The sequence below is a fragment of the Anomalospiza imberbis genome, chromosome 3 (genome assembly GCF_031753505.1).
Source record: "Anomalospiza imberbis isolate Cuckoo-Finch-1a 21T00152 chromosome 3, ASM3175350v1, whole genome shotgun sequence".
Taxonomy (NCBI): Eukaryota; Metazoa; Chordata; class Aves; order Passeriformes; family Viduidae; genus Anomalospiza; species Anomalospiza imberbis.
Genome location: NC_089683.1, coordinates 97,872,247 through 97,888,932, shown reverse-complemented (window position 1 = coordinate 97,888,932; position 16,686 = coordinate 97,872,247). Strand labels below are relative to the sequence as shown.

Below are 16,686 nucleotides of genomic sequence, written 5' to 3'. Positions count from 1 at the left end.
CCCTATAGAAAAATAAAATTAGAGAGTTATATATAAAACTAGAAGCAACCTTCCATCGTAATACTCCATTCCTCTCCCCTTGTGACGTTGGTATGAGATTGAGGAAATGTTTTTTAATATGCCTAAATATATAATTATGATAAATATATTATAATTTAAACATTAAAAAAGCATCTGTCTAACCTCACATGCTTTAATAGTGACATATTATTATATATTTAAGTATGCATGTATATAATTACATACAATTCACAATAATATATTTACAATAAATATATGTATATTTTTATTGTGGGTGGGTGCAGCGGCAGGAGAGGGAGCCTGTGCATGGGGAAGACCCTCTGTTCCTTTCAGATGGGGAATGTTGTGGTACTCCTGTTTTACAGGGAGCAGGGCCATGGATGTGCAGAGAGGGGCAGGGCAGTGCAGCAGGGGAGAGGAGAAGATTTATGGCAAGAGGGGAATTATGTCTCTCTGACATGCAGAGAGAGCACACAAGTCACCGTGACACGGAGTTTGAGCGACCCAGGTTTCCCAGGCTCGCTGTGTTCCTTCCCTGCTGGGAGCACATTCCCTGCCTGCACAGCATCCAGGCAGCAGGAAGGCAGGGCAGCCTCAGGAACAACGTGCCAAGGCCGACAGCATCCTGCTCTTAGCACTGGTGCATTTTACAGCATCTCTTGAGGCTCAGGGAAGGCAGACCAGGGGGACAATTCAGCGCCAGCAGCAGCAGCAGTGGAGCCAGAGCAGCTCCTCCTCGGCAGGGCAGGAGCAGATGTGTTTCTATGGAGCTGCTGTGCCCTGGCTCCACGATGCTCCTAGGTGCAGTGTAACCCCTGTCTGCACCCACAGCCAGGGTTTTCACATTACAGAGTGTGGCTGCTGCACTGTGTGCTCTTCTAGCAGTACCCAGGATGGCTTAAAAATCGGCTGTGAGCTGTTGTGAACTTGAACGCTACCCTGTTAGTGTTTATTAATTTATTGAATAAACACCAGCGAGGTTAGATGCTGTCTGTGGCTTTGGCTTCTCTTTTCCACAGCATTCAAAGCAATTACTTTCATGAAAGCAAATGGTCCATTTAGCTGGAGAACCTATAAGGCAGAAATGAGATCAGATTCCTGAACAGATGTGCCCTCCTCTAGAGGGATTCAGTGTCTGCGAGGCTCCAAGATGACACCAGGCAGAAACCATCTCTCAACTCCACTATGTTTGAACTGCACAGCAGAGCTGGAGGTTTTATCAAAGAGCCAGTTCCACCCTTCAAAACAAGAACAAATACCTAATTTTAAAGCATTTCATGTCCCAGGGAAGGGGAGGGAGAAAGGTTTTCTTCCCCTTGGGGATGGGGATGGCATCACCATAAAAGCCCCTAAATCTGATCCACTAGATGAGTTCCTCTTCCTCAACAATGCAAAGAAAAACACTTCTGCTCATTTTTTGCACACACAGACCTGAAGAAGGGGCTGGAGGGAGCCAACAGCTACTGCATGTGTAATGCTTTCCCTCGCTTGGTGCTCTGCTCTCTCAGGAAACACCTGAGCTCCCCACCCAGCTCAGTTCCAGTCCAGTCAGGAGCAAGTCACAATTCCCTTGTGTCACTTCAGCGACTGCTCCGAGAGCCAGCACTGCAAACCACGGCTCAGGCCATGCCCTGGGAACACGGCAAAGCCCTCCTGGAACAACAGACCGCAACCATGCCAGGAAGCGAGTGCATCCATCCACAGCAGGATCCCTCGAAGCAACGCCTGGCACTGCTCCTGTTGCTCACATCTGCCTGGTGAAGTCCCAGCTCCCACCCCGTCCTCCGGGGAGAGCAGTGCTGGCATCAGCCTGGCCCCCCGAGCTCCAAACGCTGCCCACACCCCCGGGATCTGCTGGAGAAGTCTCCCCTCCTCTGAGCATCATCCCCGGCCCAGCGGGGTGCAGATGGCAGGGGGCACGAAGGAAAAGCCACCACCCATCCACAGCCCCTCTGGGCAAAGCACGGCAGCGAGGCAGCGCAGGAACTCGTGCCGCCCCTGCCAGCTCCCTGCCCCGCTGCACGGCCGAGCCAGAGCCCGCGGAGGCAGGGAGCTGCACGCCTGACCTGGCCGCCCTGCCGTGCCCCGAGCGAGCCGCTGCTGAGGCGCTGGGAGCGGCTCCAGGCTCCAGACGCAGGGACGCGCAGTGACCGCTCCTGGGGCCGCTTCCAGCTGGGACGCCCATCCTGCCATGCCCGGCTCCTGCTCGCTCCCCTCACGGCCGGCATCCGTGCCCATGTGTTCACCTGGCAGCCTTCCCAGCCACAGGCTGCCTGACAGGGCTCAGCTGCCAGGTGCGGATGCATCGGGGAGGGAGGCCCGAGCAGGACTGGCAGTACTGCTCCTTCGGCTTCCTGCTCCCCCAGTCCGCGGAAAAGAGAGGAACCTCTCTCACCTGCTGATGACTGAGGTGGTGTCTCAGCCTCGCCTCAAAGCAGGCGCCAGAGGAGGCAGAAGAGAGAATTTAACCCTCACCAACTCAACAGATGCTGAGGAAAACTAAAGTAGCTGAAATCACACAATTTCTTGCAAATCTAGGTTGATGGGAGCGGAGAGCAACTGCTCAGGAGCAGAGTGGTAGGGCAAACCCAAGGGTTTTTTTTATTTTTTTTTATTTATCACCGAGGCACGTGGGATTAGCTCTCACTCACTCTGGGGTGTAGAGGCAACATTTTCCACTTGGGTTTTGCTTGGGATGCCTCCATGAAACAGCACATACATGAACACAAAGAGGAGGTGAGGGCAGGTCCTCTCAAGGGAGCAGGGCAAGAACCCTCAGTCCTGACACCATTGGGAGACACATGTGGTTTCCAGAGCTGTAGGGATTTTTTTTTTTTTCCTTCTTGAATTTTTCTGACATCACAGGAGCTTTCAGTAACATAAAGCACCCCTGCTGCTCGAGACCCTGCTGTGTGTAATAGCCTCCCTGCAGAAGGAGATGAGGGGGATGCTGCTAGCAGGGGACAAAACAGCAGAGGATGTGAGAGCGTGTCTTAAACCACGAGTTGCATATAATCCTACAAATGTTTCTGAAGAGAGATGGACAGAAAATCCAGGCTTATTTTCCACTGAAGAGCAACTATGATGTTGACTTGGAGAGCATGCACACCCTGCCTTTGACCCCAACCTCGTTTTCTGTGGGATTTTACCCCAGTGTCCTCATCGTTGGTGTTACTGCTGCGGAGGAACAGTTAGGATCACCATCAAGGAAAAAGCAGAAAGCTTCAGCCTAGGTGTGCTGCAGCTGAGAGCATTCCTGAGCCTCAGCATTTGCAGCCACATCCCAGAATTAGGCAAGTCTCTTCATTTAAAATAAGTAATTTCTTGTGTATTTATTTAGTTGTGATCATGTAACAGGTAATATTCCCAGAAAGGCAATCAGAAAGGTAGCTTACATTAAGGATCCTATAAGCCTATACAGTCCTAACAATCCCCTTTTAACACTACTATTTACAGATGTAAAGCTTTTTACACACTCAGCTATCTTTTTGACATTGTGTTACCAAGGTCAAAAGATCAAAACCTCCTCACAGCTTAAAATAAAAGGAATAGATAAACAGTGGCTTTCTGTTCAACAAAATACTTAAAGGCCAACCTGCCACAAACAGGTCTGCAACATCCACTTAGTGCAAAAACATCTCGTCACTGAGGATGCCTCATTACACATGTGGGTAAGACACAAGTAAAAGCTGAGCAAGCAGCTCCCCAATATCCTCCTGATCTGGACCAGGGGCAAAAAGAACCCAACCACTATCCTGACACTAGAATTCCTCCTCTTAATTCCAGCCTTTGAAACCAAGTTATATGAAAAGTGTTATTAAGTTCTTACTCCTATGAAGGCCAAGAAAAGTAATTGTTAATTTTTTTTGCCAGAGCAAGAAATAAAATCGCAGTGAACGAAATATTTGACCAGAACATTGCCTGTATTTTATTAAACCTTAAATCTTAAAGTTAAGCTCTAGATCTTCAGAGCAAGTGGATATGCAGAGTCCAGTTCTGGCTATTAGACCAAAAATGGTGGCATAGGGAGTATGGATGTGAGACACACTGGTTTCAGTCACTTTAAAAAGTGGAAGTGGTGCCTGGATTAGGATCACCTAATAGCTACTGCCAGGTGGGATAAAGGGCTGGAGGAACATGGCCCAGAGATGCAACACTAAAACATAGTTGCACTAATATTAGTTACTTTATATTCAGCAAGTTACTTTCCTAAATAAAATGAAATGCTGGGTTTGAGCTCCCTCTTAGTCAGGGTCTCAAGAACTGGTCATTGAATTTGATAAAGCCTCATAAGAGGGACTGATCTCGTGTCTGAAATTATTTCCCACTACATTAATTTTTGGCTCTGGTAAGCAAGTTGGCTTTTTGTGTTGCTGATACAAAGGAACCAACTTAAAATGAGGTTTTGTATTTACTCTGGAGGAATCAGCAAGTAAATACAGCTGTTAAAATACAAATAAAAAACAGAGCCCTGAAAACCAACTTATTGCCCACACATTACAAAGGACTTCGCCAAAATAATTCAGAAATTGGGCTGTGGACATACATCAAACAGTCTCAAAGAGATGTTCAATTTCTCAACATGACTGTTACTAACAAGGAGCCACTTCACATCCATCCCTCTGCTCAGTACAGTTAAACTGGTCCACAGGACCAGAATTTGTTTCTGGTATTCAAAATCTCAGCTGCAGCTGCATTGCCCAGGAAAAAGCAAAATTGGTATTAGGGGGAAGGAGGGGAAAAGAGGTAAACTATTGTAGAAGTTTCTTGGCATTGATACAGGCACAGACAGCTAATCACTAGAAGGATTCACCTGGCATCTCTAGGACCACAACTTTCAAATAGGTGAAGTATATCCCTAAGCTGGAGTCAAAGCACTGCACACTAAAATGTCATCTGCTCAGATTCCTGATCCCCTCATCTTCTATTAGGATTTCCTCTGCCTTGAACAATTCAACTGCACTGTCAGTTAAACTGGGATATTCCTCACCCCAATTCTCTCAAAGGGAAAGAGCTCAGTATTTCATTTGAGTACCAAAATTTTGAGATTTGGTTTCCTAATATTTCTAAGAAAGAAAACCCTAAGTTCCTTATCTATACTTCAGTTCCAGATTATTTAATAAAAAACTCCCAGCCTAATTACCTGCTTGCAGCACTGCTGACTGATAGGTGAAATAGAATTCTGAAGTACAGGACAAAACAAGTAGTTAATTATATTGAAATGCATTGATAGCAAGTTTAACAGGCATGTTACCAAGTAGACAGAAGTGACAGCTTAAATCAGTTCAATCTTAGTTGCTCACCTTTTATATTTCTGTTGTTCTGGGTGCTCCAAGACAAGTCTTCCTTAATTTTCAGTTGATAGCTATGAACTGCTTGGCATCAAAAGGATGTGATCACATTTTGTCTAGCATTAGTCTTGCCTGTGACAAGCTACTCCATTTAAATAGACTTTACTTTGCACAACCCTGGCAGACAGCATTCATTACCAAAGCTGAGCAAGTTATGAATAATGTGATTTATTCTGTAATTTTTGGCTCTCTGTTCAAGATACCAAAGCAGATAATATATCTCTATTAATCCTCTTTGGAAATCTTCAGACAAATTCACTCATGTATAGAGCTCACTCACAAACTCTCGAAAGAAGTTAGCAGCAAATAAGCTCTGCAGGAGCCTTAGCATGGAGGTGAAATCTGTTCACCGCCTACGTTTTTTCTGTGGAGCTCATTTCATTATCTGCAAGAGCTATCAAGAACTACAGCACATAACTCGTTTCCAGACTGGTCTGCCAGAACCCTTAAACAAATTTCAAGGGGAAAAATTAAAACCAGGTTTTCACAGGATGGAATTTCAGCAGTAAATTTCTTCATGTGAACTTTCATCAGCAATTGCGGGAGAATATAAAAACCCAGTAGGTTTTAAATGTGTGATCCTGTCCAAGTACTGCTTCCGTGAAGAATTGTAACAAAAATGGTTACAAAAGTGTCTTTTAGATTGGAGTATACAAGCTGAAACTAATCACATGTGGACTAAGCTCTCAAAAATGCTAGAGGGTGTGACAGAAACAGAAAGGTAGTCAACCAAAATGGGAACATCTACAAGAAACCAACGGAGTGAAAAAGGGAAAAAAAAAAAAAAAAACCACAACAAAAAACACCCAAAAAAAAAAAACCCCAAACAGAAAAACCCAAACCACTACATTCCACCATTTATACCATACTAAAAAACCAGTAAAATCAGAAATGCTTCCAAATTCAGCACAAAATCAAGTAAGAAAGGAATCTAAATAACAAATTGCTGCTTCTTAGCACTGTAGCTTAGAGAGCTCAGTTCAGCTCCAGACTTTACCTGGTACTATACACACCAAACTTGCTTTTATGCAGACCAATTTTACACTCTTAAAAGAACCTCACATATACACTACTTCAGCCAAGGCAGTACCCCCAGCATTTCCTAATCTGCCCCAAGGAATTAGGCCATGCATTGAAGAGCAAAAGAGGAGGGAAGGCTGATCACTTTTGAATCAATGTAACCCATATGTAATATTTAAAAATCAAGACTAAAACCAGGCATCATTTAATGTATTTTAATAGCAAACTTACAGGAACAGCACAGAAGACAGACAACATTAAAAACATGTACTTGCATGTAGGACAACTCAGTTAGAAAAGTATAGTGAGTGGATGGAATCTACTGTATGATAAAAATGCTACAAACACCATTTAGTTGCCATTGATAAGAAATTTACTTGTTTAAAAAAATCCAAATGCTGGCATTGTCCAGAAAAATTTGACAGGTTTATTTATAATTTTTTTTATAAAGTTGTTTTGGTGAACAAGTTTCAACAATTCATGTTTTTATTTTTTTGACCACATTGTTTGTTTTTATGTCCCCTTGTTTATATTAAAAATCCACACACAAATGAAAATGGAAAGAAAACTTGCCAATACCCAATTCTGTCCCCTATTTTTCCACTTGCAACCATATACTTAAGGTACCTTTTGACCCCATGGAAAAAATATCTAACGTTCATTACTACCAATAACAGGAAGAAGATTTTGCTTCGAGAATGACAAACCCATCGTGGTGAGGTTTTAGGCACGCTCCCCACGTATGCGGCGTGCTAGCTGGATATCTTTTGGCATGATTGTGACACGTTTGGCATGGATAGCACACAGGTTGGTGTCTTCAAACAGGCCAACCAAGTAGGCTTCACTTGCCTCCTAGTGTGGAAGAAAAAGAGGTAAGAACATTTTCACTCTCTGAGCACCAGGAAAAAAAAATACTCATAGTTCAGAATTAAAAGTACAGTGTAACATGGCATTAAGTTGAGGTTTTGATCTTTATTACTCACAAATATCAAAAGTTTTAGATTTTCAGAAATGAAAAACCTCCACTTTCTTATAATATTCTATATTTAAAGTAGTGTACTGCTGCCATTTGGTAAGGACATCCTCCAGAGCACAACAGAACTAATACTCCCATGGGACTCTCACAAAACAGGAAGGGGTTACATGATTAACAGTTTAGTTTGTTTAGGAAATTCTCTTTTCAAAGGATGGGTTACACTGTTTGAGGGACTTGTTTTCTGCCTCTTCCAGAGTAAGAGTCGCTGAGCATCAGGTGAAATTTGCAGGTGCCAGGTAAAAGAAGAACATGTATTCCTTCCCAACACACAGTTCAGGCACATAGCTCCTTCCACAGATACTGAAGAGGTGGCTTAAGTCAAAAATTAGCAGAAAAAAATGTACTGAGAACTATTAGAAATAAGAGAACTCCTTTACTTCAGGAGCTCCTTGAATCAAAACCAGCACATCAGTCAGGGAGTTGCCATCAGACTCTTGTCCTGTTGCTGTACTTTCTTCCTGCCCATCCGGGGACACAGCCCTGGCCCCACCATCACAGACAGTTCTCACCTCACACCTGAGAGAACCAGGGGCAGCACAAGAACAACGCTGACCACAGGGGTTTTACCTGCTCCTGAACAGCTGCAGACAGGACTCTGAGCTAGACAGATGCTCAGCTGGACCTAAATATTCACCTGACTCACATTAAGTCAGCTGCTGCTAAGCCCAGCACAGCAGTGGTAATTGTTCAAACACTTTTGGAACACATGGAATTCTAACACCTATCAATCACCTAGGAAGCATCTTCGTGTGGCAGTATTGGACACAGCCACACCTGGGCTGAGAAGGTGGGAAAGATGGGGCTCAATTATAGAAAGGAGGGCAAGGTCACCCTTTCCACAATACACACAAGACAAAAACTTGTGTGAGCCACTTCATTGCCAGGAACTCCAGGAATCAACTTACTAGGTTCAAAGAGCCTGTTTAAAACATAAGATTATCCAATATGAAAAAAAATCAATATTTACTACAGCAGATGAGGACTGTGGTATTACTAAGTCATTTAATTTACAGTAGGATGTGAGAATCCCTAATGAAGTTTTTGTCAAATCACTATGTGAAAAGACACTTCACTAAATATCCATGCTGGCACAAACAACATGGCACCCAACGGGTTAATAAAAAAAAATATTTTACTTTTTTGAGTTTGTGTTTAAGCAGAACCCACTAGGAATTGTATGTGACCAGGTTCTATACCAACAAATCCTTAATGCAAAACCAGGAACATTCAAACCAGGAACTTTCTGAAAGTGTATTAGCTACTAAATTTTAATAGGCAGTTCTAGATGAAGAGACACACAGAAAAACCTCAGGATTTAATAACTACCATAAAGAATAACTAAAACCAAAGGCAGCAACTCTGCAAACACACAGAGGCACCTTTTGAAGCTAAGCATATGCCCAAGTTTATGGGCTCTCATGGCAAACATCTTGGCCCCTTATCAAGTGGAAGTCATTAACTAGAAAGAGACCATTTTGTCTGCATGTCAGACAGACTACAATTACAGATACATTCTGGAACAACCTTTCAACAGCTATCTTTAATCAGGAGTGTCTTTTATCACAGGAGGGAGATGTCCCCATGATAAGAACTGAGTCTTATAGGAGGTCCTAACTTAGATTCAGGAATTTGAGCCAGAAAGAGCAATTAATATTTTTCTCTCTGTAAAATCTAAATAAGTTACTAACATATTTTTAAAATGTGCTTAGCATCAACTACATCCTATGAAAGCAACTATTTCCCTAACTGCGTTTAGATGTGGCTTATTGGGCTGTTTTTCTTTAGAGGGCATTTGAGGACACCAAGACCTCCTCATTAGGAAACCCCTGAATCTGCTTTACAAAATGTTCCCTCTCCAACTGCGGAGCTCAAAGGTGGAGGAAATGTGTTTTTCTTGAGCATATTAAGCACTGTTCTAACAAATCGAGGGGCTGTTTTAAAAAATCCAAAGCACCACCCAAAAACCCCACACTTCCCGGCTCTGTAAGGAGCAGCTGAGCCGTGCCTGCGCTGTTTGATCCCATGGCACCCACAGGCATCCCCAGGTCCCCCTGGGCAAGGCAAGGCTGAGGTGCGCATCCCTCCCCACCGCGCGGGCCACGCCCACCGCAGCAGTCCCACCAATCGGAGGCAGCCCCGACTGAGCCTGGAAACAGGCTGGCCAATGGGGGAGCAGGGCGGGGCTCCGCTGTATCCCGGCCGGGGGCACGCCCAGCGCCGCCCCGGCAGCGGCAGCGCAGCCCGCCCGGGACCCTGGCAGGGCTCACCTGCAAAGCACCGATGGCAGCGCTCTGGAAGCGCAGATCTGTCTTGAAGTCCTGAGCAATTTCACGCACCAGACGCTGGAAGGGGAGTTTGCGGATCAAAAGTTCGGTGGACTTTTGATAGCGCCTGATTTCACGCAGAGCCACAGTACCCGGCCTATTAAAATTAAATACAATGAAAATAAAAACATTTCATATTGAAAACATATTCTGCATCACCTTAAAAATAGGGGTGCACTCTCCAGACTAAACCAAGCACCATACACTTCCATTTCCCCTAGGAGAGTCCCAGCATTTATAATACACAATCAGTTCCGCTGGCAAAGGGTCACTGTCTTCTCAGCACCAGTCTGTGCCAACTTCCACTGGCTTCAGCAGGGATCCCTCAGGCAGACTCCCAAGGCCTGACTTCAGCAAGGGAAGAGTTGGCCAACATGTGCTGTCCAACTGACAGCAACACAGCTCGGTGCAGATGTGGCAAACCACAGAGCTTGCCCCAAGGTCAGCGGTACCAAAGGTACCCCTGAGGGGCGTGACAGGAATCTCTGATTTTAAGGGAAAATTGGTTCTTCTTCTCTACTGTCAACATTCATAGAACCAACAAAATTTATATTCCCTGTTATATTTTCAGTCAAAAGTATCCAGCGTATTTCTCCAAGTTAGTTTTGGTGTCAGAATGACAAATTTAGAATGGCAACATATGTTTGCAAACATGATGTCCATCTGTGAAACTAATACCACATTTATTTCTGTGGAAGCTTTGTCTTTTCCTGCTCCAGCTTTATTACTTTTCTCCCAGTTTATGAATTCTGCCTCACACCTAGAGCAAGAATCACAGAGTGGGTCAGGCGACCACAGGGAAGGGACCACAGTGGGTCACCTGGCCCAACCTCCCTGCTCAAACAGGGTCATCCCAGAGATGGTTTCTCAGGATTGTGTCCAGATGGCTTTTGGTAATCTCCAAGGAAGACGACTCCACAACCACTCTGGGCAATCTGTTGCAATGCTCAGTCACCTTCACAGCAAAGTTCTTCTTCATGTTCGGGTAGAATTTCCTCTGCATCCGTTTCTGCCCATTGCCTCGTCCTCTTGCTTGGCACCACTGAGAAGAACCTGGCTCCATCCTCTTCAGACTCCTCGATCCATTAATAAATCCCCTCTTGGACTTCTTGATTAAGTCCCCTTTTCTAAACCCATTTCTTCCCCATCCATGTTTTCCCCAAGGAATACCTACACCTAGTCCAAAACATTCCTCCAAGCTGAAGCACGACTGCTGCCGCTCTGCACCGAGCCAGGACTGGAACAGGTCAGGACTCGGGGGCTGTGTGACATCTCTGCCGCCGACTCCGCTCCGGCCCGGCAGTCCCAAGGCCGGGATTCGGGACGGGAGCCCCGGCGCATCCACGGGTGCGCGGCTCCCTCTGGCGGCGGCTCCGCGCCCTGCAGGGCCCCGCGCCCGCCCAGCGCCGCCGCCGGATCCAGCCCCGCGAGGGAGCGCGGAGCGCGCCGGTAACAATAAACTTGGCGGCGGCGGAGGCGCAACCCTGCTGCGGCCTCTAGATAACCGCGAGTACAGAATTATAAAAATTTAAAAGAACCGCCGAGCCGCGTCCGCCGCGGCGGGAGGGGGGTCGGTTTTGTAGTCACCAGCACCGGAACGCCCGGAAAAAAAGGGCTGATGACAAACGTCGAGATCGGTGCCGCCCTGGGAATTTCTGGTTATTTTTGCGGCTGGCGGGGGCCAGCGCTTGTTTCGTTTTCGGTGTTTTCTTCTTTTTTTTTTTTTTTTTTTTTTTTTAATTCTGCCGGCAGGCGGGCGGCATCGGGGAGCGGAGCGCGGAGGAGGCGGGGAGAAGCGGCCCCCGCCCTATCGGTCCCCGGGGTGGGGGGGAGAAGATTTTGGGGGGGGGGGGGTGATGGTTGCCCGGTAGCGCCCCGCGGCCGCCTCTGCGCGGCGCTGCGTTACCTGTAGCGGTGCGGCTTCTTCACCCCGCCAGTGGAGGGCGCGCTCTTGCGGGCGGCTTTGGTGGCGAGCTGCTTGCGGGGCGCCTTGCCACCGGTGGACTTGCGGGCGGTCTGCTTGGTACGGGCCATGCTCCTGCCGACGTCGCTGCCTTACACCTGCCGGGAGGAACGTGGGCAGGCGGGAGGTGGTCGCCCCGCTCGGCGTGCGCCCCCCGCGGCACCTGCCCCCGGGGCGGGCGGCAGCGCGGCCCCCGTCCCGCGCAACGAGTCCCTGCCCCGCCAGCCCCGAGCGCCCAGCCCGCGGCGGCCGAACGCCTCCGACGGCCAGTAAAAAAAAAAAAAAAAAAGAAACCAAAAAAAACACCCACACCAAAAAAGGAAAAATTTAAATTAGAAATTAAACGCCTGCCGATCGCGGAATATTAAAATATAGCTTTTTTTGTCCACGAATTCAATATCAAAGCGGCGGCGGCTGAAGCCGAGCGAGCAGCACGGCAGCAGGCGCGGAGAGGCGGCTGTCGCCTCCCCCCCGCCGGCCGCCCGTCACCTGCCAAGTGTTTGCAAATACCGCCCGGCAAACATCGGGGGGCTGGCACCGACCCGCCGCTCCCACCCGCCGGAAAACCTCCTCCGAAACTGCGGAGCGGGGGCCGGCGGAGCGGCAGCCCCCGTCGGCCCTCCCCGGGCTGCCCGGCGCTCGCCGCCGCCCGCCCGCGCTCCCCGACCCGCCGGCAACCGCAGGCAGCCCGGCGTTTATCGTGCGAAAAGGAAAGGGGCCGGATAAAGTGGGAGAAAGCAACAAACTTTGTTTTCGGGGGGTTGTTTTTAGGGTGCCGTCTTTCTCTTTCTGTGTAACTGCTTCCCCAAGAGCTGCCTCGCTCCCAAGCGCCTCTCACAGGCAAACTCAGCTCCCAGAGCCAGAACAAAATGGAAACAATCACGAAACGCAGCCCTAGTCCTTTTGCAAAGGAGGAAAAAATAAATTGCAAAAAATAACGCCAAAAATATCGCCAGGAACTCCAAACCATGCGGGTGCAGATGCAGGGGGAGGCAGCGGAAAAGTTTGCACTCGAAAATCAAAAAATTGCGTTGCGTTTGGGTCGTTCCTTCGGCGGATTTCTTTTCCTTTTTATTGTTTTTTATGCAATAGGAAAAAAAATATGGTCGGTGACCAGAGAAAAGAGACAAGATGGTGAAGCTGAGCAACAACTGTGGGGAGCAGGGGAAGGAAGGCAGGAGAGTTACCCTGGGCTGGCGAGCGGCTCCCCTTTGCGACCGCTTCCCAGCCCCGATCCGGGGGATGTCGGGCTGAGGAGGCAGCTGAGGGGCCGGGGAGGCCGCTGGTGGGGGTCTGGAGCGGGGGCGAGGGGAGCAGAGGGGGGCAACGACCGCGCGAAGCGGGGCCGGGGGTGCCGGCGGAGGGAGCCGCTCCGGCTGCGCCGGGAAGGCGGCGCGGCCGAGGGGAACCCGAGCCGCCGCCGCCTCCCGAGCCCCCCAAAAGTTTGTGGGGAGGGTCGGGGGGCAGCGGCGGTGGGTGTCGGGGCGCGGGGGGCGGCGGGCGCGGCGCCAGACTTACCCCGTCCGCTGGGCGAGCGCGGCTGCCGTGCGGGAGGGAGGGAGGGAGGGATGGAGGGCGGGCAGGCGGGCGGGCGCAGGAGGAGCCGGAGCTGCTGCGGCTGGCGCTGGCGGCGGCTCGGAGCACAATTGAAAGATGGCTGACTGGCGAGGGCCGGCCCCGCGCGCCGCCCCGCCCCCCGCGCGCCGGCCCCGCCCCGGCCCGCGCGCCCGCCAATGGCGCACAATGGAGGGAAGGCGCGGCCCCGCCCCCGGCCCCGCCCCCGGCCCGTGTGTACAAACACAAAAGGCACGCGCGCGCGGGGGGATTCCCTGTCCCCGCGTCCCCCCGGCGCCGGGCCGCGAGGCACAGCCTCGTCCGCCGCAGTCGGTCTTGCTGCGTTTTGGGTGGGTTCTTTCCGGTTTGGGGGTCACCCTGCGGCCAGCAGGGCTAGGGGAGTGATTTTCCCCCCGGTACTCGGCGTTGGTGAGGCCGCGCATTGAGTGATGCGTCCCGTTCTGGGCCCCTCACTACAGGAAGGACATGGAGGTGCCGGAGCGCGTCCGGAGAAGGGCAACGGAGCTGGGGAAGGGTCTGGAGCATTCATCTTACGACGAGCTGCTGAGGGAGCTGGGGTGTTTATCCAGGAGAAAAGGAGGCTCAGGAGTGACCTTATTGCTCTCTTCAACTCCCTGAAAAAAAGCCGTAGCCATGTGAGGATTGGCCTCTTCTCCCAGGCAACCAGTGACAGGACAAGAGGATATGGCCTCTAATCGCACCAGGGGAGGTTTAGTTGGGACATTAGGAGGAATTTCTTCACTGAAAGGCTGACTGGACATTGGAACAGGCTGCCCTGGGAGGTGGTGGAGTTACTGTTCCCTGGATGTGTTTAAGGAAACACTGGACATGGAACTTAGTGCCATGGTTATGTTAGAAAGTAGTGTTTGGACAAAGGCTGGACTCGATGATCTTAGAGGTCTTTTCCAACCTAACTGATTCTGTGGGTTTTTTCTTTACATAGAAACAAACCAAAATTTCTCCCTGTAAGCTGGCCCATCAGAGCCCAGCCAGCAAGGATCTGCTGTGGAAGGGCCATACTTGTTCTCTAAAATGAGAGCTGAGTGTCAGGAGGGGACTGCTGGGGATACTTCTGTTTCAGAAATACGCTGCAGGCACGATGGGTCACAAGGAAAATCTACTGTTGGGGAAGGAAGAGGAGCCTCATTTCCTACATCAGTGCTGTCCTACTGTTTGGAGTTTGAGATGCAGCTATTGGAAAAGCAACAGTAAGTTTAGCACTGTCATCACCAGCAGACTCCTACTGGTTGTATCAGCTGTCATGATGTTTAGCGAGAAAATATGCTCTTTATTTTCTATTAATGTCAGGATCAAAATGCCCTGGGGAAAAGTAACCTGCACTCTAATACAAATGAACAGTCACTAGCAATTGTCTTAAGCGCATCTCAACTACAGAGTCAGATCCTCTGCTCACACAAACTGGTGCCACCATCTTGTCTGTCATTTAGGCATTAGAAGGAGCCATATTTGATTTGCAAAGTCTTTATTATGGAGGATGATGTAATACAGCTCTGTGTGGAGATGTCCAAACTACCTCCAGCTGCAGAAGTGGTTTAGCCATGTGAGCATTCACTTGGGGCTAATCAAACCTGACAAGAAAGAGAGTGTTATCGTGGGCAGAACGCCCTGCTAAAATAGATATAGTCTGCATTAGTGCTCAGATAAAAACAATGGGCTGCACGACACAGACATGACCAGACATGCCACTCATATGTCTCTGACCCTACGGTGAGTTTATGAGAGGTGGCTGTCAGGAAAGAGAAACCACAAAGGATTTTATTTATACTTACAGAAGTATCGGTGGATTGATTTATCTGTTGGTAGTATTTTATGAGAGAACAGCGCCTTACTGGACAGTCTGAAGTGAACTCTGAGCTGTTCAGTATCATACAATAAGAGTATTTGCAAATGCTCAATTAACTCTAAAAGCCAGGCACCGAAATTGGCATCAATTCCCCACACAACACACACATCCCAGGATGAGCAGCTGGAAAAGTTAAAAGAGGGCAGCACCAGTTGCCAGCCGCAAGAAGCTGCCTGGAGGTTAATAATCCATAGGTTGTCCCTGGCAGCTTTAGCTGTGCCCGCTCCCGGGGGTGCGGAGGAAGCGGCCGCGCTTCCAGCGCTCTCCGTCCGGCTGTTCCCGCGCCCTTCTCCCGCAGGAGGAGCTGCTCCGCCACGCTTCCCGGCTGCGGCCATCCCTGGCGGCCGGGCGTGACCGAGCCCCGAGGTCACCTGCGGGGCCCGGACCCCCCCGCGCCGGGGCCGCCGTGGGTGGCACCGGACGTGCCCCCGCCGCCATTGGCGGGAGCGCCCAGGAATTCCATGACGCCAGGCGGGGCGGGGCGCGCGGCGGTCCCGGCCCCGGCGCTGCCCCCTCCCACTGCGAGCCCGTGCTTTCCTCCGGGAGCTCGGCGGCCAGCGAGCTCTCGTGGCTCCTGGAGGGCCGCAGCGCTGCTCCCGCCCTGCCGCTGGCAGCTCTGGCTCCTTTCAAACGTATGAGGAAAGCCGCAGGCGGGACTACAGGGTATTGTCTGCCCACTGCCCACAGCGGAACACAGGGAAAGCCCAGAGAAGGAAAAAATAGTCCAATATTATCAGGTTTTGCACCTTCGTTTCGTCCTCGCTGATTAATGCCATTAAACCCGTGCTTTTCCAGGGCTGCAGGAACAGGTACGGCCCTTTGAGCTTTACCACAAATGCTATTTGAGTGCCTACAGCACAGCACAGAAGAAGCTGGCCCAACTCTAAAAGACTCCAGACGCTCATCTTTCACTGGCAGCACCGATAAGCCTTTGCTCCTCCTTCCCGAAGGCCTTTATCTCTGCAGACCACAGGCATCTTCCACCCTAAGGCATCCATAAGCGGCCATGAAGAAATCTAACCTAATGAGATTCCACTGGTTTAGCCGGCAATAACACGCCAAGGACAACTGCAGTACTTCATCCTCACCCAGCGTAACCACCGCTGCTGCAAACGTGGCCAGATTGCTACGGGAAAGAAGATTAGGCTGGAAAACAGCTGGTGCAGATTGGAGCCAAAGAAGACTCAAATGATAATGAATAGAAAAGAGGAACATTCAAATCAGAAGTTGTTTTCAGCACCTTTCACAGAAAGTAGACAGCCCTCATTCAGCAAAAAAGAGGCAGATTTCCACTGCTTGTACGTCTTTGGGCTGTCCAAGTAGCAGACATTTTTCAAAATAATCTCTTTCACCTTTCTCTTGTTGGGAAACTCTCATCTTGCCTGGGAGAGTCCGGGCAGAGGAAGGCAGGCACTAATCCCATCAAGATGCATTAATTGCAACTATTATATAAAGCTAAAAACACTGTTTCAAAATGTTACTCGAAAAAAAAAAAAAAAACAAACCAAACAAAATGAAACACAAAACAAGCA

General features: G+C 49.2%; 2 protein-coding genes across 2 annotated transcripts in view; both read right to left on the bottom strand.

The window, feature by feature from the left end:
- The window catches only part of STUM (stum, mechanosensory transduction mediator homolog), a 287,384-nt gene that overhangs the window by 227,215 nt on the left and 43,483 nt on the right, over positions 1-16,686 (bottom strand). The gene's annotated exons all lie outside the window — the stretch shown is intronic.
- On the bottom strand, positions 6,593-13,388 carry H3-3A (H3.3 histone A). The gene is made up of 4 exons (XM_068185935.1): positions 13,234-13,388; positions 11,659-11,813; positions 9,696-9,849; positions 6,593-7,244 (listed from the first exon to the last, which is right to left on the bottom strand). The coding sequence occupies exons 2-4, from the start codon at positions 11,784-11,786 to the stop codon at positions 7,116-7,118; spliced, it is 411 nt and encodes a 136-aa protein (XP_068042036.1). The 5' UTR covers positions 11,787-11,813; positions 13,234-13,388; the 3' UTR covers positions 6,593-7,115.

Excerpts from the sequence above, each read along its gene's own strand:
- H3-3A (XM_068185935.1), bottom strand. The coding sequence starts at position 11,786 with ATGGCCCGTACCAAGCAGACCGCCCGCAAGTCCACCGGTGGCAAGGCG. Across the intron at positions 9,850-11,658 it reads AAGAAGCCGCACCGCTACAG|GCCGGGTACTGTGGCTCTGC; the intron begins GTAACGCAGCGC and ends TAATTTTAATAG. Across the intron at positions 7,245-9,695 it reads CTGCCATCGGTGCTTTGCAG|GAGGCAAGTGAAGCCTACTT; the intron begins GTGAGCCCTGCC and ends CTTCCACACTAG.